Source organism: Acomys russatus, chromosome 7, assembly GCF_903995435.1.
Source record: "Acomys russatus chromosome 7, mAcoRus1.1, whole genome shotgun sequence".
NCBI classification, from domain to species: Eukaryota; Metazoa; Chordata; class Mammalia; order Rodentia; family Muridae; genus Acomys; species Acomys russatus.
In genome coordinates, this window is record NC_067143.1 from 3,852,927 (window position 1) to 3,875,671 (window position 22,745).

A 22,745-nucleotide genomic window follows, 5' to 3' on the forward strand; every position below is an offset into this window, starting at 1 on the left:
ACCTATGATGGGCACACTGGCTCAGAAACCATACTGGAACCCCAGAAGGCCACCTAAGTTTGCCCACAGTGTGTTTGCCTGACCCATTGCCATGTCCCTTCATGGTTCAAAATAAGGCTGCCACAGCCTCAGAACTGGTACCCAGAAGGGGGGGACCCAATGAGGCAGGATGAAAAGTGAGCCACCCTTTTTATTTTTGTGAGGCAGTATCTCAGTGTGGTCCTTCGAGCCCACTTATGTGGCCAAAGACAACTTCGAATTCCTCATCCTCTTGTCAGCAGCTTGTCACCACCTTGTGAGCACTGGAGTGACAGGCAAGTGGCACCACAACTACCTCCCAGTCTCTCTTTCTGAACATAATAATCCCTTCATGAGGGGCTAGGGTGTGGCTCAGCAGCTTGCACCTTGTGCAAGGTGCTGGGTTTAGTTGCTGGGGTCTCTGAAGGGAAGAGATAAGGAGACCGGTTGGGTGGGTGGAGGGGAAATTCTATTAGATAATGTTTGACTCTTACACTTTGCTATGTTAAAACAACAACAACAACAACAACAACAACAAACCCATAATATACAGGAAGACCTGTTAAAGATCAAGATGGCGCTGGTGAGATAGCTCAACAGGAACCGGTGTTTGCCCCCAAGCCCCACATGGTGAAAGGAGACAATAAACTCCTCAAAGTTGTCCTCTGACCTCCGCAGGTAAACCACAGCACACAGACGATAAATAAATATAATTTACATTTTTTTTAATGGACACAAGGACAGAGACTAGACCAACATCCACATATGCCCTGTTTGTTTTGGGTGTGGAATCTTTGTAAAAATTTTTATGTCTGTTAGGGCTGGGTGTGAGTTCAACCTCAAAGACGGGACTGGATCCAGCAGGCAGGAGTCACCATCGTGGTGTGGGGTCTTGGCAACCCTGAGAGAAAGTCAAGTGTTAGAAAATGGTTCCTGAAAGGCTCCGGACTGAGTGCACCTCAGCCCGCCAACACACCTGCTTGGATTCTGCCCCGGGGACCGACCCCTTGACATGGTGGGGCCAGAATGTGTGGGGGTGGTGGCAGTAAAGAGGGTGGAGGGAGAGATCTGTGATATCTACTGTTAGGGCTGCCTCAGGGATTTCAGATAACCCTAAGCTCAAAGCAGAGGGAAGGCACCTGGAGACAGCTCCACCTGTGCCCCAGGGAGCTGGAGGCGGGTGCGGGGGCAGAGGAGGTATAAAAGGACCAACCCTACAGAAGGCTGAAGGCACCGGGCTCCTGGGAGGACTGAGCTTAACCAAGTCTCTCTCCCAGGTGAGAGGAACTCTCAATAGGGGGTGTGCACAAACTGTCCTGGAGACTAGGGTTCCAGGGTCCTAGACAGGAGGCACTGAGGGGCAGAGGCTTAGGATCCACCCACAGGGTGGAAGGAAATGAGTTTTGGTGCTGCCCTGGGACAGGGTCTGAAAGAGGAGGCTTAGGATCTGGACCCCGGGATGGGAGAAAGCTGGGGTCTGGACATATGGATCTAAAGGAGGGCGGCTGGGATTGGACTCCAGGGTCTGGGAGAAGGAGAGCTTGGGGTCTGAACGCCAAGGTCTGAGGGAGGAGGGCTCTGTATAGATTTCTGAATCCCAGAGAGAGGCCTGAGGCCTGGACTCCTGGCTCTGGGGGAGGAGCGGTAGGACTGTATCTTAGTGCCTCATCTCTCGCCATCCCTAGACCTGGCAACATTTAGCTTTCTCATCTGGCAGCCCCTGAGCCACTGACACCATGGTGGGAGTCCGGCTCCCTCCCCTGCTAACCGTGCTGCTGTCCTTAGCCCTGGAAACTGCTGGACAAGGTGAGAGCTTGCCCAGTGTTCCCAACATCCCGAGTCTGAACCCCCTCTCCCAGATCTCCCTCCGGGAGGCCTGACCCTGTGACTACTTGACCCTGTGCTGTCTTTTCTTCTTGCCGCAATCAGACAGACTTCTGGGACTTCTGCAGGCTCTAGCAGTCTGTGGCTATCTGCAGGCGACATGGTCATGGGGGTATTCTGAGCGGTCCCCAATCTCTCTCCCTAACCCACTTGCTCATCCTCTGCATGATCTTCCATCCCTTTCTCTGCCTTTTCTCCTGAGCTATATAGAAACATCTCACTGTCTCCATCCCTCCCCCATCCCCCCCCCCCATGCTGGATGCCCATGTGTGTCCCTGTCTCCATCCAGATCAGGGTAACAGAGAAGGCGAACGAATTATAGATGGCTACCCATGTGAAAAAGGCTCCCACCCATGGCAGGTGGCTCTCCTCAAAGGCAATCAGCTTCACTGTGGAGGAGTGCTGGTCAGCGAGCGCTGGGTGCTCACAGCAGCCCACTGCAAGATGGGGTAGGTGCTGTAAGGGCAGGCAGGGTGAGTCTGTATTCTTTGGGTCTCTGTCTCTGTCCTTTCCCTCCTCCCTCCCTCCCTCTCTCCCTCTCTCTCCCTCTGTCTCTCTCTCTTTTCTCTCTTGACTTCTGCTCCTCCCTCCTCCCTCCTTCCCCTCCTCTCCTCCCTCCTCCCCTCCTCTCCTCCCTCCTCCCTCCTTTCCTCCTCTCCTCCCTCCCTGTCTAAGTGTCACCTTCTCTCAGTCAGTACACAGTGCATCTGGGCAGTGATAAGATAGGGGATGAAAGTGCCCAGAAGATCAAGGCCACGAAGTCCTTCCGACACCCTGGCTACTCCACAAGGACCCATGCCAATGACATCATGCTCGTGAGGCTGAATAAGCCAGTCAAGATGTCACCCAAAGTGCAGAAAGTCAACCTTCCTACGGTCTGTGAACCCCCAGGAACCTCCTGCACTGTCTCTGGATGGGGCACCACAACCAGCCCGGATGGTAAGAAAGCCTCAGGGCGGGATCCGGCCGCAGCCCTCCCCTCCCTTCACACCAAGACTTCAGACCCCAGCCCTCCTCCCTCAGGTCCAGGAATACAGACCCCAGCTGTCTTCCCTGGCATCCCTGGTCTCGACCCCTCCCCTCAGCTCCCCACCCTGCGCAGCCGCTGGCACAGCGCGAGCTGAAGCCCTTCTCCCCACAGTGACCTTCCCCACTGAGCTCATGTGCTCGGATGTGAAGCTTATCTCCTCCAAGGACTGCAAGAAGGTGTACAAAAACCTGCTGGGGAAGACCATGCTGTGCGCTGGCGTTCCTGACTCGAAGACCAACACCTGCAACGTAAGCCCTGACCGCCCCTCCCCCGCCACGCCCTTGCCTGTCCACAGGAAGCTCCTTGTCCCAGCCTGGCCTGGCCGTGCCCCAGCTCTCACCTCCTTAGCTCTCCCACTTTCTGTTAGTGAACAACCGCAGTTCATGCATGGAATGAATCAAACAGAGCCAGTAGTTTACCGGAACTGAGAAAGATGGAGGTAGAGTTGTAGGAGTGTGAGTGAGTCTACTTTTCAGCTGAAACTTTGTAGAGGCTTCAAAAAACTCCATGATTTGTATTACTTCATTTTTCTTTTTCTTTCTTTCTTTCTTTTTAATTTTTAATTTTAATTTTAATTTTTTATTTTTTTGAGACAGTCTTCCTCTGTGGCCCCGGCTAGTCTGGAACTCACTCTATAGCCCAGGTTAGCCTGAAATAGCCAAGGCTAACCTAAAACTACATAGCCAAGGCTGGCCCCAAATTCAAATTCACAGCAATCTGCTTACCTTAGCCTCTCATGTGCAGAGCTAACAGGGGTGACTCAACAGTACCCTGGATTGAACATGCCTTGTTAAATTTTGTTTCTAAGATTTTTTTTTTTTTTTTAATTTTAGGTGTATGAACATTTTGCCTAAGAGTCATTTTTTTTAGGTGTATGGATGTTTTGCAAGAGCAGAGTCATCTCTCTAGCACCCCGTTTTGGTTTTGAGACAAGCTCATGTAGCCCTGCCTGGTCTTGAGCTCACTCTGTTGCTGAGGCAGGATTTGAACCCCTGGTCCTTCTGCCTCAGCTTCTGGTTTCCCGCTTGACTTGTAACTCATGTTTTAGATGACCCATGACATTTCCTGCCTGATCCAGATGGCCTGACCATGGACTTGGTCCTGGGGCAAGAGTGTCTTTAGACAGCATTTTCCCAGCTCTTTCTTTTTGTTCCTAATTTTACGTTAGTCCTTTTCCTTTCTGCTGTCTGTCTGTCCTGGCCTGGCTTCTGTCTCCCTCTCCTGTCTCCCCCTCCCCTTCTGCTAGCTCCAGTCTCCCCAGGCCTCTCTTCTTTTCTTCCCTCCTTCTTTCTCTCTTCTCCCCCTTCTTCCTCCTCTTCCCTCCTCCCTCGTCTTCCCTCATCCTCTTGCCCCTCTCCACCTCCTCCTCCTCTCTCCTCTTCTTTATCCTCCTTCCTTCCTCCCTGACCCCCTCAGTTCTCAGGACAGATGCTATGCTATGTGTTGAAGGGCTGCCTAGTGGGAGACACATTCCTGTCCCGGAGATCCAGAGCATCCCCTCTCCCCAGTCCAGGGCCAGTTTCCTGACAGCCCCAGGGGATACCCAATCCCTAGAGAAGACTCCCTTTCTTACCAGCTTTAATCAATCAGTAAGGAAATGCTATCTGAATCCCCAGAAGGAAGTCCCACCCTTTTCTTCCAAGAAGCTCTGTGGAACCCAGGTCATCACCATGACAATATGAATTCCTGCTCTCCCATTGGTTCCCAAGGTCCATGCTAATTAGTCAGGGTGGACGTCTATTCAGTTTCTGAGGGTGGCCTGTGTGAGGGAGTCACAGAGCTTTCCTCTGAAGCCAAAATTAACCTCCTTGGTTCCCCACAGGGTGACTCAGGGGGACCCTTGGTGTGCAATAACACCCTTCAAGGTCTGGTGTCCTGGGGAACCTACCCTTGTGGCCAGCCCAACGACCCAGGTGTCTACACTCAAGTCTGCAAGTACCAACGGTGGCTGGAAGTGACCATGAAAACGTTCCGCTAATGCTCCAGGAGTCAAGCTGTGAGCCTCAAGGTTGTGCTAATGGAGTAAGGCCAGTGTGGCTAGGCTGTAAAGTCTAGCTTTACCTTTCCTCCAAGACATAGCAAAGCCTCAACACTACAAAGTTTATAAACCAATCAGAACCCCAGAGACCTAAAAGCAAAGCAAATGAAGAGACAAGAAACCCAGGGCTGCGGAAGATGCCAGAAGACTAATGCTTTCAAATGCTAGAGCTGGGAATTCCTTCAGTCCTTTACTGGAAAGTGGATGGGAACTGTGAGACTTTCATCTGCTGTCTTTGGCTTAAGCTATACATTTCTAGAGGGTTCTTAGGGAAAAAAAAAAACTAATTTTGGATTCATTACATTATTTATTGTAGGGGGAAAAAAGAATGGAAATTGTTAACGTGTCCCAAAGGTAGTAGATTATTTAAATGGTAGCTGTATTTCTCTCAGGATATTATGAACTTATGAAATATAATGCCTAAGTGGTAATGCTTAGCCTTATGCAAGAGTGACTGTTATTATATGTGTTTAATGGAGATAGGAAGGTGTAACAACTGACATGAGCTGTATATACCAAATGAAATAGATACGAAATAAAATCCAAGTGATATTGATGTGTATGTGTGCATAGCCTGAAAAATAATGGTTGGGAAGTTGGGAGCATCGATGGTGGAGGAAGGAGACCCATGAAGAAGTTTGTTGAGAAGTTATAGCCGGGCCAACAAGATGGCTCATCAGGTAAAGGCTCTTGCGGCCAAGCCAGACACGACTTGAGTTCCATCTCTGGGGCCTACACAGTAGAAGGAAATAACTGACCCCTGCATGTTATCCTCTGACCTCCAGATGTGCTGTGGCACACGTGTACCTGCACACATACATGCACACAAAACCAAATTGAAATGTAGCCTTGGCTGTCCTGGACTCACTTTGTAGACCAGGCTGGTCTCGAACTCACCGCGATCCACCTGCCTCTGCCTCCTGAGTGCTGGGATTAAAGGCGTGTGCCACCACACCCAGCTAAATATTCTCAATCTTTTTAATTTTGAAGGACCTTGCAGCTGGTTTTCAGCCTGGCCCTGGTGGGTGGTATGTTTTTCTCTATTTCTTGGGTTTCTGTTTTTCTCACATGTAAAAGGGGAGCTAGAAAGGGAAGGAAGAAGCAATGGATGGTTCTCCTGGGTGACAGAGGGTGATTTCAGGGAGGAGTGGAAGAGACCGAAGCTGGGCACTTGGGTCCTCTGGGAGTCAGACAAGAGAAAGCCTATAGGGCCAGAGAAAGGTGGCGGTGAGTAGGCTTCTCCCTAAAGGTGAGTGGGGGCTCTGGAAGGGAGGGGTGCTTTGTGACTCAGAATAGAGCCACACCAAGGCACCTTGCCTTCCTTCTCTGGGCAGTGACACCTCAGAATCTGCTGACAAAGGGATGCAGTCTAGTGGAGGGCCTGCCCCTCCCACCTGTCCTTCCTGTTTCCCTCCCAGAATCCCTTCCTCCTCGCAAACAAACAACGTTTGGGTCCTCCCTATCACTCTTTCTTCAGTGTCTGCACTGACCACTCTCAGGCAGCCAGCCATGATGCAAGTACGAAACTCTGCACATGGTGGCACACAGAACAGACCCCAGCCTCCTCCCTCACGCCTAGGGATCCAGATCCCTGCCTCCTCCCTCAGACCCAGGAGGTCAGGCCCTGGCCTTCCGTCATCAGGCTTACGTCCAGACCTGTTGTTTTCTAGACCCTCATCTCATTCAAGGACTACCAAGGGAACCCGGCCCTCAGTCTCCATGGAGTTCCATCAGCTTTTCCTGTCACTTCAAGTCACCAAAATCACCATTCAACCTAAACATCTAAAGGGTCTGGGGTGGTGGTGCACATCTTTAATCTTGCACTTGGACGGCTGAAGCAGGAGGACTGTTATGAGTTTGGGGTCATCCTGGTCTATAAAGCCAGTTACAGGCTAGTCAAGGCTGTATAATGAGGCCCTGTCTCAAAAGCAGTCAACGGCGGGCTTTGAAGACAGATCAGTGGGTGCAGTGCAGGTTATGCGAGCACAGCATCTGAGTTTGGCTCTCCAATACCCACATAAAACACAACACAGGGCTGTGATGTGTTTGCAATCTCCCTGCTGAAGAGAGGGAGACAGAGGATCTGGTGGCACACGGTGGGGTTTCTTGCCAGTGAGTCTATTTATCTCTAGACAGCCAGAGATGCTATCTCAAAATATAAACCCAATGTCAACATTCACACGTGCACACACACACACACACACACACACACACCTCAGAAATAAAATAAAACATAACTTAAAAAAAGAAAAGAAATATGGGGCACCAGAGTTCGTGTGAAAGTCAGACCCCACTCTCCACTCAACTGTGAAGAATGTCCTGTCCATTGGGTAGATCTGGGTCCCCTGGATGGGGAGGCCTGGTGGCACTCAGAGGAAGGATAGCAGGCTACCAAGAAGAGACTTGATACCCTATGAGCATATACAGGGGGAGGAGGTCCCCCTCAGTCACAGTCATAGGGGAGGGGAGTAAGAGGAAAATGGGAGGGAGGGAGGGAGGCATGGGAGGATACAAAGGATGGGATAGCAATTGAGTTGTAATATGAATACATTAATAAAATATATTTTAAAGAAAAGAAAAGAAAAAAAAAAAAAAAGTAACCCAGAGTCACAATGGTACTGACTCTGTCTGGAACCACTGAGCCGGGCTACAGCAAGAGCTGATTGGGTTACAAAGACGTAAGTTCATACCCTGTTGAATTGTTGGGAATGGACTTTTTCTTTGACCAGACAGCTAAAACCAATAGCTTCTTGCATTAAAAGCCTACCTGTGGCGCCTACAGTTCTCTCTCTCTCTCTCTCTCTCTCTCTCTCTCTCTCTCTCTCTCTCTCCTCCTCTCTCTCGCTCCTCTCCTCTCTCTCTCTCTCTCTCTGTGTGTGTGTGTGTGTGTGTGTGTGTGTGTGTGTCTCCCCTATCTCCTGTCTCCTCTCCTTCCTCCCCTCTCCTTTCTTGTTATGTATCTAGACGGGGATTAACAGCTTCAGAAACCAACAAGGGTGGGACCTCATCCTTCTGGAGGGCTTTGGACTCCATTTCTGGTAACATTATAAAGGGAAATACCATCTTTGAACCCATGTGGGGATCAGCAAGACATGCCCCATCTGGTGCGTCAATGACGTGAGGTCCTATAGGGGTAACCAACCACTTTCTGATTGGATGTGAGGCCTGCTTCATAGGAGGGAATTCATGCCTGGTACTGCCCACCTTCCATGGCTTGAGAGGTCAGAGGCCCTGGGTCATGTTGCCAAAATGCCTTCTAAATATTTGTGCTTATACCCATAGATTAGTGCTGGTCTTCACTTTGACCAGAGAAGCCTCTTTATGACACAGTGGGCAGAAATACAGAGTCTCACACCTGATCACGGTGCTTAGAGTAAGTGACTAGTGAGTGTTCATCCCTAACTGGGACAGCTGCATCAATAACTCCAAGGCTCAGGGAACACAGAGGAAGAATGTGTGAGAGGAATGGTAGAGTGCTGTAAACTGCTGTCCTCTGAGCATGGCTGTCTGTTGCTGTTATACTCATGAACTCACAGAAGGTATGGTTATCTGCCTAAGAGGAGAGGAAAGGAGAGAGTGGAAAGGAGGGAAAAGAGAGAGAGAGGGCATGGGATGGAATCAAGACAACAAGATCCCATCAATACCCCCACAAAAATAAAAAGAAGGAAAAAGAGAAAGGAGACCTGGGCAGTGGTGGCACACACCTTGAATCCCAGCACTTGCGAGGCAGAGGCAGGCGGATCTCCATGAGCTCAAGGCCAGCCTGGACTACAGAGTGAGTTCCAGGACAGCCAGAGCTGTTAGGCACCCCACTCCTCTCCACTCCCCTCCCCAAGGATGACATTCCAGGAAAGCACTGGATTCACCCTTAGGCCACGGGCTCCTCCTGCCTTCAAAAAAAAAAAAAAAAAAAAAAAAAGAAAAAGAGAAAGGAGAAGACATGAAGGTGGGAAAGAGATAAGGTAGGGGTGTCCGGAGGAAGTGGGAGGTGGGGTAAGGGGTAGATATAACCAAGATACATTGTATGGGTGTATAAAATTATCAAAGAATAATACAAGGTGCTCATTTAAAAATATTAGCATGATATGGGTCATTGTAGACAGCAAATGCCCAGTGTTCATGAACAAGAAAGAAGGAAGGAAGGAAGGAAGGAAGGAAGGAAGGAAGGAAGGAAGGAAGGAAGGAAGGAAAAAAGAGAGAGAAAAGGAGGATATATATCAGGTATCTATTGAAGACTATTAAGACAGAATGACTTCCTCCTGGTCAAAAGAATGGAATCTCCCTCTGGTCTGGGTGGAGACATGACACTGATCTGCTGCAAAGATTGGAACATGACGAACCACTGCAGACTGTCTCCCCAAGAGTTAATGCAGACGGACCTGTCAATCACAGGTCCTGTCCACCTCACAGGAAATCTGATTCACCTGAAGGCATGCTAAGGTGAAGGAAGGGATAATTATCCTCTTGATGAGAGCAGGAATTTATCCTTCCCAGAAACCCCTTCTCTATGCAGGAGCTCACGCTGCCTACGCTCTTTTCTGAGTTACTTTGCTTTCTTTCTCTTTCAGATACCAGCCAAAACTCAGGTATACTTTCCCTAACACTCGGATTTCTCACTCTTTCTCTTCCACTTTGTTGTTGCTTGCCAACCACCATTGCTGAACATGTGAGCAAAAATCAGAGCTTTCAAACACCACAAATGTAACATTTATATAATTCCTAATTGTTTTGTGGTTCTTCTTGTTGTATGTAATTTTTTTTAATTTATGTGTAATAATATAAATGCATATTCCAAAAAAAATAAAATCTTTAGAAAAAAAAGTTTAAAAGAAGATGCCAAATACAAATAGCCCAAACACTAAGAATGTAACATTGATATAATTCCTGATTGTTTTGTGATTCTTCTTGCTGTAGACATTGCATATATGTGTAATAATATAAATGCATATGTAAAAATATTTAATAAAAAAAGTCTCCCAACCCCCAAAAAAAGATACATATAAAAAAAATCAAAGCTTTCTCTCTTGCCCTTTTCCATCTCCCTCCACTGGGCAGCTTGCCTTCTCTGTCTTTTAAAGCAATATTTTTGCTAATGTTTAAATAATTTCATATGTGCTCCTCAATTTCTAATAAAATTATCCTTCCAAGACAAATTTTTTAAGTTCTTTTATTAAAAGGACTACAGCTTCCAAAAAGAAAGCCCGATTTCTCCAGTGATACCCACTCCTCCTGCTGGCCCCTGGCCTGTCTCCTCTTGTCTCCCATGCACCCCCTCTCTTTCCCTCCCCATATCTCTTTTCTCCTTCCCCTTCCCCCTCCTCCTCCTTTTTAAAAAATATATTTTATTAATTCATTCATTTTACATCTCAATGGTTATCCCATCCCTTGTATCCTCCCATTCCTCCCTCCCTCCCATTTTCCCCTTACTCCCCTCCCCTATGACTGTGACTGAGGGGGACCTCCTCCCCCTGTATATGCTCATAGGGTATCAAGTCTCTTCTTGGTAGCCTGCTATCCTTCCTCTGAATGCCACCAGGCCTCCCCATCCAGGGGACGTTTCTTTATCTCTACCTGTCTTTTTTCTCCTTCCTCCCCTTTTCCTTCCTCCCTCCCTCTCTCCCTCTCTCCCTCCTCCCACAGGTAAGTAGGAGCTCTAATGCTGAGCTAGCCCCAGCCCACTGGCTGCCCTTGCCATCTTGCTATCTTTTTCCCCACCTCTTGGTATCATCATACAGATTAAACAATTTCATATGTAAAAAGTGCTGGAAGAACTTCCGGACACAGCACAAAACACCAACAAGACTTGTCACATGCTTTTTCCTGTTTACTCTCATAAAATTTCCTTTACATTTTTTTTATCGAATATTTTGGCTGAATAAGTCAGTTTAGATATAAACATTCACGCACTTAAGCGTGCACAGCCTGATCAGAGATAAGGATGGGAAGATAATGAAGACATACGGCTAGGAGGGCTTCGCTCTCTCTTTGAAGATTTTCTGGCCTCAACAGTAACATGGGACTAGAGAGGAGGCAATGGGACAAGGATGAGTAGGTCACAAGAGACTCAGATCCTCTGCGTCCCCTCCTTTCCCCACACAGATGGTTCCGTCTGGGCCCACTTACCTTGTATTATAGTAAGTAATTGCATTATTATCTTTGGGGAGTTGTAGAGAGATGGGCTAAACCACTGCCATGCTGGAGCATGTCCGTGTTGGAACACCACTATGCTGAAATACTCCATTTTGGAATAATGTTACACCATAGCATGTTGGGATACACTGTTGGAACACATCATATTGGGATATACCATGTCGAAGCAGGACATATTAGAATCCTCCATGTTGGAACGCTGCCATTTTGGCTCGTGTTATATAGGAATACCATAGTGTTGGAAGTTCAGCTACAGTTCAGGCTCTACCACTCCCCGTGTGCTTGTGCTTGAGCAATGAACTTCCCCGCTCCGTGCCTCAGTTTTCCTATCTATGACGGGAGTGGATGTGATGAAGTCATGGTAGTCATGGGTCAACATTTCCTGAGTTCCCTGCAGATTCAGCAGTGAGTCATCGCGGTCCATGCCCTCACAGAGCTCAAGATCCAGTGGAGGAGATGGACACTGATACAAGTGGCTCTAGTCCAGAGGAACACCTGGAAGGAGACACCTGTGGAAGCCCACACAAGGCAATGACTAACCCTACCATGGCAGGTGACATTGGGTGGTGTCCAGTGGAAACTCGTTCTAAGACACAATGTTCCAGGCAAAGCCGAAGGGAGAAGAAGTGGTCAGCAGGGAAAGGTGGGGGAAGCATGGAACAAAGAAGAAACCTCAGAAACAGAGGCTGTGAGGCCACAGGGCATGGGACCACTCATGACACTTGTTGGGGTCTCCAAAGCAAAGCACAGAAAGGTGGGTAGGGCAGTGTGTAGCCAGGGTGCTCCTGGGCCTTCAAGGGTGGCAAGAAATAAGGTGAATGGAGCTATAAGTGCAGAAGACCCATCAGATTCCAAGCACTCCTTGCAGCCAATGGGTCCTTTGATAACTTTCACATCCCAAATTCATATACCTTTAATGTCTTGAGTTATATAAAGGGACTAAATAAACTTCTGATTTTGTTTTTACCATACCAGGACTTGAACCTAGGGTCTCATACATGCTAGGCCAATGCTGAACTGCAGAGCTGCGAGGCCAACTTTCTTTCTAATTTTAATTTTAAGATGGGGTCTTATTCTATAGCCTAGGCCAGGCTTGAACTTGCAATGTTCTTGCCTCAGCCTCTCAACTATCTGGGATGACAGACCTATGGCACCAAATTCAGCCAGTTGCTTTACCTTTTTAGCTGTCTTTTGTTTCTTAAATTTACTTTCATGGGACAAATGAAAATTACATATGGTTATGGTATTTTAATAAATGTATACATACAACGTGGAGTGGCTAAGCAAAGCTACTTAACGTAGAAATTACTTCACACCTTTGCCATAAGAACATGTAAGATAACACCACTTGCTAATGCTGAGGAACAGAACTGAGGAATTTACCCATGATAGGCATGCTCTCAATCTCTGAGCCACATCCCCAATCCCTCACTGGGGGATTCTGGGTAGACATTGTACCTTCAGTACCTCACTGGACTAAATCAGGTGACATACCCCAAAGCCATACACATAGGACCCAACACTGTGGGACTCTAGGCAAGGAGTTCAAAAATCAACCACACCCAAGCCCCTCTCTGGGGGATTCTAGACAGATGTTCTACCTCTGAGCCACACCTCCAGTCCTTTAATGTGTATGTGTGTGTGGGAAGGTGGGGTTCCATCAAGGGGCTCTACAACTGAGCCATGCCCCTGGCCCTTTGATGTATGTTGTCAGGGGGAGGGGGGAGCAGGGGTGTTCCACCAAGGGGCTTTACAGTGAGCCTTGCTCCCAGCCCCTGGTTTCCCAAGATCCTCCAGCCTTAGGCTGAGAAGTGGGACTTTGTCCCAAGAGGCATGAGGATTTGGGTCAGATCTGTGAGAAGCGAGGCCAGGGGTTGGTCCAGCCAAGGCACAGGGAGACTCTTCCTGTTGTGTAATGAGTGGTTCAGAGAGTAGTGAGTGCTCAAGGGACTGAGGCGCCCATCTGAACTGGAGCCAGAACATGCGAACAGACAGGAGTGGGCCCCACAGAAGGGAGGCAACGGGACAAGGTTGGATGTCCCGTGAGTTGTATGAGGGGAACTGACAGTGGGACACAAGAAAAAGACGCTAAGTTCCGAAGAGACCTAGTGTGAAGTGCCCAGTGTATCGTCAGTGCTAACTAAAGGCTTCATTACAGGGTGATGGGAGTTGAGTAATACCAGGAGATGAGGTTAATGAAAGGTGAAGGTCACATGAGATGTCATGCCCATCAAATGCTGAGGGGCACATTATTCATGCTCGCTGTTGCTGTTGCCTGATGGTTTCCTAGTATGTCCCCATTTTTCCTCTTCATTCTCACACCCTTCCTCCGATCCCTCCACCCTCCACCTTTCACAAGTCCCTCCCTTACAGCCCACGATGACCACCGCCTGCTCTACCCACAAATGCCTGCTTCCTTTCTTCCTCACTGACTCTTGCTTCCCAGACTCAAGTTCAAAGGCACCTCCCTATAATTTTCCCAGGTCGTGACATAGCTTTCCAGTGCTCTTGCTTACCTCCCCTGGTTTTGTCCCCTGTTTCTGCCTGCCAGATTCTCTCTACTTGTGCATCTCCCCGTACATACAAAAATATCATCGACGAATCTCTGTACCCTCCTCCACCTCACTAGGCACACACACACACCTTGCCACTGTATACCAAGCACACACATTTCCCCAGGTAGTGCAGGGAAAGAGCCGTCAGAGCAACAGAAGATATGGAAAGTCCGGGGAGGGGGAGGTGGGAGAAAGACAGACAGACAGAGACATAGTGACACAGAGACAAAAAATATGGAGAGAGACAGAGACGCAGAGAGAAGGGAATAAGGAGATACAGACAATGCCAGACAGAAACAGAAAGAGAGACAGATGCAGGTAGAAAGGCAAACAGAAAGAGACACAGACACAGCCAAACAGGTGCACAGAAAGAAAGACGGATAAAAACATGCAGAAATAAATACGTACACACACAGAGAGAGGAAGGAGTCAGAGACAGAGAAAGAGGGAGAGAAATAGAGATGTGGAAAGAGAGAGGCAGAGGTGGAGAGAAAGCTTGAGACAAACATGGGGCAGAAGGAAAAAAACAAACAAAAACAGAGCATTTGAGAAATGGAGGAGGACAGACACAGACAGACATGGAGAGGGATGGGGCCAGAGAGCCCCAAGGTGAGAAGACTAGGAGGAGAGGGTCCTGAGCTCTGAAATATTCAGATCAGGGACCCAGCGGGGCTGTCAGTCACATTGGTACAAAGAGAAGTCATTGAGCTAGCCTCCCGCCCATCTTCCTGGAAACGAGGTTGAGAAAGGGAGCTGCTGGGAGCATGGTACCAAGTTTCTGGGTCCAGACAATGCCCGATTGTTGGATGTCTCTTTCTCCATATTGCTCACCCTGCTTCCCAGCCCGGGTTAGGGGCGGGGGACAGTTTAGAGAAACACTCCTTTCTCAATAGCTTGGCTGGCAGTTCCCACTCTCCTGGGGACGTGGAGGTCTTCTGCACCCACAGAGCGACTTACAGGTAGGTGAGTCAGCCTGACCCCACTGAACCTGGGCAGCTGGTTCCAGTGCCTCAGAGATACAAACGCAGGAGGACGACCTGCAGGCTCCCTAGCGGGTATAGGTGGGGTACTTGGGGAGGTTGGGGTACCAATGACTAACCTGGGAAGTGGCATTCAGTTCCCAGTCTGATTTTTGTCCCAAACCCCAAACTAAGAGTGAGCTCCCATCTCTCTGGACCTCAGCCCCGAAGGTTTCGGCCCAACCCTCCTCTTTGGGACTAAGGCTTCAGGCTCATCCCTCCTCCCCAGACTCAAGAGTCCAGGATCAACACTCCTCCCTTAGACTTGTGGTCCAGGCTCCAGCCCTCCCTCAGACACACGGGTCCAAGCCTCAGCCCTTCTCCTTCGGACCCAGGAGAGCAGACCCAATTCCTTCCTCAGGGCACAGAGGTCCAAGGTTATTATGGACCAGAGCTGGGCACTGCCTTCCCCGTCGCTATCTGGTCAGGGGTCACCAGGAGCAGAGCCGTGGGGCAGAAGGAATGTGTGTGGGAAGGTTGGGTGAAGAAAAGGGTGTGTCTGGCTTCCTCCTGGCTCAGACTAGAAGAGAGAGGGGTTAAAAGGAAGCTGGAAGAGACTGAGAACAGAGCGTACCTCTTTCAGGGAAGCTGTAGAGCCAGGCAGGTTTCTGGGACAGAGTCTTCTGCTTGGGACCCGGCACCCAGGTGCCCTCTGTCCCCTGCAGCTTGGGTCCTAAGGCCACATTCTGTCAGTCGGCTCCGTCCCTCCTCAGGTGGAGCACCCTGCCTTGCTGACTTTCTCTGCCTCCGGCTTCCTGTGATAAGTGGTGTCATTTTCCCTACCTAAGTGTTGGCAGGTACGCTGCTGCTGGCTACCAGCAGGTAAGGCCGCGGGGGTGGGGGGGGGCTGCAGTGCCTACAGAGGACGCTCAGATTCAAGGTTGGGAAGTGAGAAACCAGGAGGTGAGGGGTGAGGAGGGTGAGGGGGTGGCGGAGGAGAGATCAAACAAGGGCAAGAGAGCAGGACAAGACAGGAAGTATGGAGAGGGTGAGGAGGGAGCAGGGTGGGGTCCTGGGCAGAGACTGGGACATGACTGATGGACTGATGGCTTCCCCTCTCAAGATGCTCATGAAGATGCTGACGGTGAAGACGCTGGCCCTGTGCCTGGTTCTTGCTAAGTCAGGTGAGAAAGGGAACATGGAAGGGGGAGGGGATTGGTAGATGGATGGGCCTTGTTAACAGATGGTTGCTTAGAATAGGACTAGGTGGCTTTGAAATGAGGAGACCGGCTAAGAACAAGTGTGGAGGTGGGTGTTGAGGATGGGGATAGCCAGGCGTGGTGGCACGTGCCTTTAAACCCCAGAGCTAGGGAGCAGAGGCAGGTGGATCTCTGAGTTCACATCCAGCCAGAGTGAGTTCCAGGACAGTCAGGAGTACACCGAGAAACTCAGTCTCAAAAAGAAAGAAAGAAGACAGAGGATGGAGGTGGAGTGGAGTCGGGGGAGGTGGAATTGGGGGTAAGAATGAAAGTAGGAACCTATTTGATTGTAGTTCATCGCAGGAGGATCTAGGCTTTCCGAGCCTTCTCTCACTCATGCCCTCCCTCTCTCAGCCTGGTCCGAGGAGCAGGACAAGGTGGTGCACGGTGGCCCCTGTTTGAGGAACTCCCACCCTTTCCAAGCTGCCCTCTACACCTCTGACCACTTGTTGTGTGGTGGGGTCCTCGTTGACGCACAGTGGGTGCTCACAGCTGCCCATTGCAACAAACCGTGAGTGTCTCTGCCTTTGAGAAGTGGATGTAAAGGGGTCCAGAGGGGTGTCTTGTAGACTTCAGGAGGGAGGCAGACCTGAGCACTTAGCATTTTTTCAGTCAGGTATCCACAGGTCCCAGGACCCTGGAGGTATCAAGATTTGCAGATACTCAAGCCCTTTACAAAGAAAAAAGTAGTACACTTGCTTATTGTCTATAAATATCCTTGCAAGAACTCTAAGCTCTGTCTCTAAAGGGGCTGTCGATGCAGGAGTCGGTGGAGTGACTTCCCCGAGTTCCATCCCCAGCATCTCCTAAACTGGGCCCGGAAGTCACCACTGTAGTCTTAGCATCTGAGAGATGGAGGTAGGAGAATCAGAAACACAAGCTGCTTCTCAGCTACACAGGGAGCTTGAGACCAGCTTGAGCTGCAAGAGACACCCTAAAAAAAGTGGGGGCTGGAGTGATAGCTCAGTAGTTAACTTGTTCCACAATCCTCAGGACTGAATTTCAGATGCAAGCACCAGTGTCACAAGACAGCGAGCGTGCAGATGCCTGTAACTCCAGCTCAGGCAGGGGGACCCAAAGCCCCCTTATGGCCTCTGAGCATGCATAGCTATGCAACGCACACACACACACACACACACACACACACACACACACACACACACACACACCATTTTTAAAAAATAGGGTTGGAGAGATGGATCCACAGTTAAAAGCACATGCTTTTCCTGCAGAGTTCAGTTCCCAACACCCATATGGTAGCTTACAACTGCCTGTAACTCCATTGTCAGAAAATCCAATGCCCTCTCTGGCCTTCATGGGCCCCTGCACTCAAATGCACATACCCCACCCACCCACACATAAAGCTAAATCTAAAAATAAATCTTAAAAGATATATACACAAGTTATCTTTAGATCATGTGTAGTGCCCATGGCAATGTAAATGCTACATAAATAATTGTTGCATTATTTTGTTTGAGAAAAAGATCACTAAAAAAAAAATCTGTTTATGTTTAGCACAGACACACTTCCCCCATACATATTTTAAATTTTGTGTTTGTTGGTTTTGTGGGGGTGTGCACATGCCGCGGTACACCTGTGCAGATCATGGGACACCTCTGTGGAGTCAGGTCTTCTCCGTCTGCCTTTACACAGGTTCTCGAGATTGAACTCAGGCCACTGGGCTTGGGTGACAATGACTTTACCTGCAGAACCATCTTGTCAGTTCACCCTTCAATATTTTTTGTTGTTTGTTGATTTGTTTGTTTGTTGGGTCAGGGTCTCTCTATGTAGTTTTGTTGGCTTGGAATTCACTATATAGACCAGGCAAACCTCAAATTCATCGAAATCCTATGGCATCTGCCTCCAGAGTGCTGGGATTAAGGGTGTATACCACTGTGCTCTGCTGCTCCCCCAATATTTTTGGTCTGTGATCAGTTGAGTCTGTGCGTGTATATCCTGCAGCTATGGTAACTGACTCTCAAGTAGTGCAGTAGAAAAAATGTAAAGTCAAAATTCTAGAAGAACAAGCTTGCCTTTTACTGAGCTGGGGAAAATTGAGGGAGGAGGTAGGAATTGGGCAGATAATCTCTCTCTAGCAACCTAGGGCTCTAGGTGAGTTCTCGCTACCTCTTCCCCAGGAATCTGAAGGTGCACTTGGGAAAACACAACCTACAGCAAACAGAGACTTTCCAAAGGCAGATCTCTGTGGATCGGACTATTGTCCATCCCCGCTACAACCCTGACACCCATGACAATGACATCATGCTGGTGCATCTGAACAGTCCAGTCAGATTCTCTCAAAAGATCCAGCCTCTGCCCTTGAAGAAAGACTGCTCAGAGGAGAATCTCAACTGTCAGATTCTGGGCTGGGGCAAGATGGAAAACGGTCAGTGGCGGGAGATGGTTGGGAGTGGTCAGAGAGACTAGAGGGAGAGGGTCTAGTGATGGAGGTGAGGCAGGAGATGGTGGGCCATGAGAAGATGCTGCGGGAGAGTACCAGTGGGCTAGTCTGTGTACGGTTAAAAGATGCATGGAGAAAGAAGAAGGTTGGACTAAATGTGGGTAGATGAATAACACAGAGAAGATGGCTGTAAAATGAAGGGCCAATGAGAAGAGAAAAGAGAACTCATGAAGGAATAATGATTAGTGAGGAAGTCAGGCCAAGAATGGTTGGGAAAAGGGACCTGTCAGGATGCAGGGTCTAGGAATAAATGGATTCTAAGCATAAGGGAGAAACAAAAGAGGAATCAATGGGAAATGGGGGCGGGCGGGGGGGGGGAAGGGCAGTGAGGACAGCTGGTGAAGACGTGAGAGGAATGAGGCTATGTGAGCCTGGCCCATCTCCCGCCTCCTAGGTGAATTCCCAGACACCATTCAGTGTGCTGACGTCCAGCTGGTGCCCCGGGATGAGTGTGAATGCGCCTACCCTGGGAAGATCACCAGAAGCATGGTGTGCGCCGGAGACAAGAGAAAAGGGAACGATTCCTGCCAGGTGAGGCCGGGAACAGGGATATGAACTCAACCACAGCCAGAAAAGACAGCGACACAGACCACAGCAGCTGAGCAGAGATTGAGAAAGCCGCTGGGAGGGAACTGGAAGACAAGACAGGAAAGAGACTCCACCTTACACACGAAAAGGCAGATAAGAAAGAAACGAGACCGCTTGGGGCAGAGAGGTTGGCCCAGTCAGAAAAATACTGGCCAAACAAGTATAAGGGCCTGAGTTGAAGGGCATAATGGCATAGACTTGTCATCCCAGAACTGGGGGGGCAGAGGCAGGCAGATCCTCGGGTACCACTGGCCAGCCAGCCTAGCTTAATCGGTGAGCTCAGGCCTGTGAGAAGCCTTGTCTCAAAAAACGTAGTGTGTGACTTCCGAGAAAGGATGCCTTCAACTGCTGGGCTTCCACCTGCACACGCGCGTGCGTACGCGCACACGCACACACACACACACACACACACACACACACACACACACACACACACACACACACACACGACACCCAGCAGAAACAGGAAGTTCCTATGCAGAGACAGAGAGGGAGACACCAAGAGCCAGTGGCAAATACGGGTGAACCTAGAAAGCCTGAAAACTTAAGACACCATTTCAATGAAGGGTCACCTTAGTAGGAGTTCTGAACGGCTGGGGCAACTCAAGAGCCGAAGAGATGCTTCAAACAGCCATCTTTCCTCAGGGCTGCAGCCATGAAGCCCACTTGGAAATGGCTGAGCTCCCAATGAGGAAGGATCCCACTTGCAAAGAGGGGGCCTCATCCCTCAAACCCCATAGCAGGCTTCTGTGGAGCTCATTTGCAAGCCTTGGCTGTCCTCAGACTCACACAGTGTGTCTGCATCAGCCTTTGGGGTACTGGGATAAGAGGCATCCACCACCGTACCCATCTAGTCTTCAATGCCTTCCCTGGAGCCTCTCTGCCTATTATCCTTCCTGACTCTAGTCCATGCAGGAATGAAATCAACCTACCAAGAAAGCAAGGGTGAGGGTGGAGAGGCCAATAAAGTGAGATAGTGATTTAGGAGCAAAGAAAGAATAGGTAGACAGCCGGCCTGGGAACAAGAGATGGCGAGCATTAAGGTTTTTTTTCTCCTTCCTAAGACCCTGACTTCCCTGCCTCTTCTCCCCTTCCCCTTTCATTCATTAATACCCTTTACTTTTATGGACCTTGGTGTCTCTCTCTGTCCTGTGACACTCTTCCTTGCAGTGATGAAAATAAACATCTACTCACTCCAAATAGGGAGCCAACAAGAGAGCAAGAAATGGCACCAAAGTCCAACTTGGTGAACCAATGGGTTCTATTGGAGTTACTTATAGGAATGTGGGTGAGAGGGGGTTATTTACAGAAGCAAAAGTGACTCGTGGGCAACTGCAACACCAAAAAGCCCACCCCAGTATGGGTGACAGCTCGCCAAACCAGAATGCGGAGCACACTCCACAGCCTAGAGAGTCAGAGCCTCTTCCAGGAGCTCATCTTGTCTGAGAAAGGCTCTCATGGTCCTTACCACTTATATATACCTGGGGAAGGAGGGACCGAATGCATCTGGTCAGTTTTGGGGACTTCCTGAAACCACTGAGTTGTTTGCCTATTGAGTTTTAGGGTCTTCATTGTCCAGTGGAATGTTTCAACTCCCTTAGATCGTGTTGAGTGTGTGTGTGGGGGGGAGAGGGGGTTTAAAAAGATTTATTTATTTGTTATATAATGTTCTGCTCAAATGTGTGCCTGCACACCAGAGAAGGCACCAGATCACGTTATAGATGGTTGTGAGACACCATGTGGTTGCTGGGAATTGAACTCAGGAGCTCACAAAGAGCAGACAGTGCTCTTAACCTCTGAGCCGTCCGTCCAGCCCCAACATGTTGTGTCCTAACAACCTTCCATCCAGGATGGATGGCTTGGCGCCCTCCAGCACCTCATCTATCTCTGCCTTTTACTGAGAATTGGATTCAGGTTCTTTTTTTAAAAAATATTTTATTTGGTTTTAATTTATGTGTGTTGGTGTGAGGGTGTCAGATCTTGGAGTTACAGACAATTGTCAGCTGCCATGTGGGTGCTGGGAATTGAACCTGGGTCCTTTGGAAGAGCAGGCAGTGCTCTTAGCCACTGAGCCATCTCTGCAGCCCTGGATCCAGGTACTAATGCATGCCTGGCAAGTGCTCTATCCGTAAGCTACACCCCCATTCCTATTTTACTTTGAGAAGGGGGTCTTCCTACATAGCACAAGCTAGCCTTAAACTTGCAATCCTCCTGCCTCAGCATCTTGAGTAGTTGAGATGACCACCACATCGGCCTTCTTCTCCGTCTCTGAGTGTCTCTAACTTCCCCACTCTCCTCACTTCTTCTCCCCGACCCTTCCTCCTTATTCTGTGTGAGTTTCTTATTTTCTCTCTCTTCCACACAGGGAGATTCTGGAGGTCCCCTGGTATGTGGGGATCACCTCCGAGGGCTCGTGTCATGGGGTAACATACCCTGTGGATCAAAGGAAAAGCCAGGAGTTTACACTGATGTCTGCGCTCATACCAGATGGATCCAAAGTGTCATAAAAAACAGATGGCTCTGACACAAGACATCCAGTGCTCGCCCTATGACTCCCCTGACCCTGGATGGCTACAGAGTCTCTCTCCCTGAGACCCTGCCCTAGTCTCAGAGACTTCTGATGCCCAGATCTGACCCTGATACTTAATAAATGCAGTGACAGAGACCCTGGAACATCGCTTACTATCCTCTGCTCATTCTTTGCACCCCAGGAAGATGTGGGGCGCAGGCTACAGTCCTACCCCATGGGTGTGGGATGCAGGCTACAGTCCTACCCCATGGGTCTGGTTAGCAGAAAGAATCCCAGTGTAGCCACTTACTGTCTGCGCACCCTTGGGAAGTGCTTTTCTTTATAGTGTGAGTGTTCTCATCTGTAAAATTGAGATAACATGGGAGCTGGAGAAACGCATAGCGGTTCATAGGCCTTACTTGCAATAACGTGCTGGAATAAGTGATCATTTATTCCTCACAGTAAACAGCACACAGTGGGTTCTTTTCTTTATTCTATTTCTGCTCCTTGGAAGCCCAGCTTTGCCCACTGCTATTACCCAATGTGATATCCACTCTGGACTCCTCTGCCCTGTTCTATGACCCCTCAGAGATGACTCTCCCTCATATCCACTCTGGACTTCTCTGCCCTGTTCTATGACCCCTCAGAGATGACTCTCCCTCAAGCTTTTTGTCATGTTAGAGTATGTGTGAGAGAGCTACAGCCTACCACACTGAAAAGAGTGGGCTAGCACTCAGAATGACTCTTGGTGCTGAAGCTCAAGGGCACAGCACTTTTGTGTTGTTATTGTTGTTGGTGTTGTTGGTGTTGGTGTGTGTGTGTGTGTGTGTGTGTGTGTGTGTGTGTGTGTGTGTTTGAAACGGGGTCTCTTTAATGGCTGTCCTGGAACTCACCATATAGACCAGGCTGACCTCAAACTCACAGAGATCCACCTACCTCTGCTTCCTGGGTGCTGGAATTAAAGGGGTGTGACCCTGCCTAGTGTGGAGGGTGTAAAAACAAAAACAAAAACAAAAACACAGTTACATCTGTGCTAGCTGCGGGTCAGAGTAACTGTGCAACACTTTCTGACAGAACATAATTGTTATTTCAGTCACAACATGACAATTTCGATTTTACCTTTTTTGGTTGTTTTAGTTTATGTTTAGTTTTTATAAATATTAGCTACTTTGGTGAATATATTTAAACCATGGTCAGGGTCACAGAAATTCCAAATGTGTTGCCAACGTGGACATAGCTGTTGGTGGGGGAGGTGGGTAGAGGACTGAGAAGAGTGTAAGCAGACACAGAGGTG

At 49.0% G+C, this 22,745-nt stretch overlaps 2 protein-coding genes across 3 annotated transcripts; both read left to right on the top strand.

Annotated features, from left to right (window-relative positions):
* Positions 1–1,145: 1,145 nt before the first annotated feature.
* On the top strand, positions 1,146–4,976 carry Klk7 (kallikrein related peptidase 7). 2 transcript variants are annotated; one of them, XM_051148438.1, is made up of 6 exons: positions 1,146–1,295; positions 1,736–1,824; positions 2,192–2,351; positions 2,594–2,841; positions 3,044–3,180; positions 4,755–4,976. In XM_051148438.1, the coding sequence occupies exons 2-6, from the start codon at positions 1,755–1,757 to the stop codon at positions 4,908–4,910; spliced, it is 771 nt and encodes a 256-aa protein (XP_051004395.1). In that variant the 5' UTR covers positions 1,146–1,295; positions 1,736–1,754; the 3' UTR covers positions 4,911–4,976. The 2 variants fall into 2 exon arrangements, with proteins under 2 accessions (XP_051004395.1, XP_051004396.1); XM_051148439.1 differs by having other exon boundaries at positions 1,147–1,295; positions 1,720–1,824.
* A 10,377-nt stretch (positions 4,977–15,353) lies between these two features.
* Positions 15,354–21,617, top strand: Klk6 (kallikrein related peptidase 6). Its single transcript, XM_051148440.1, has 6 exons — positions 15,354–15,458; positions 15,758–15,818; positions 16,248–16,404; positions 18,032–18,279; positions 18,749–18,885; positions 21,308–21,617. Exons 2-6 carry the CDS (start codon positions 15,758–15,760, stop codon positions 21,464–21,466), a joined length of 762 nt encoding a protein of 253 aa, XP_051004397.1. The 5' UTR covers positions 15,354–15,458; the 3' UTR covers positions 21,467–21,617.
* The last annotated feature ends 1,128 nt before the right edge of the window (positions 21,618–22,745 follow it).

Bases quoted from the DNA above. Each gene is read 5' to 3' on its own strand.
- Klk7 (XM_051148438.1), top strand. From the start codon at position 1,755: ATGGTGGGAGTCCGGCTCCCTCCCCTGCTAACCGTGCTGCTGTCCTTA. The intron at 2,842-3,043 runs GTAAGAAAGCCT...TTCTCCCCACAG, and splicing joins CACCACAACCAGCCCGGATG to TGACCTTCCCCACTGAGCTC. The intron at 3,181-4,754 runs GTAAGCCCTGAC...GGTTCCCCACAG, and splicing joins CGAAGACCAACACCTGCAAC to GGTGACTCAGGGGGACCCTT.
- Klk6 (XM_051148440.1), top strand. From the start codon at position 15,758: ATGCTCATGAAGATGCTGACGGTGAAGACGCTGGCCCTGTGCCTGGTT. The intron at 15,819-16,247 runs GTGAGAAAGGGA...TCCCTCTCTCAG, and splicing joins CCTGGTTCTTGCTAAGTCAG to CCTGGTCCGAGGAGCAGGAC. The intron at 18,886-21,307 runs GTGAGGCCGGGA...TCTTCCACACAG, and splicing joins AAGGGAACGATTCCTGCCAG to GGAGATTCTGGAGGTCCCCT.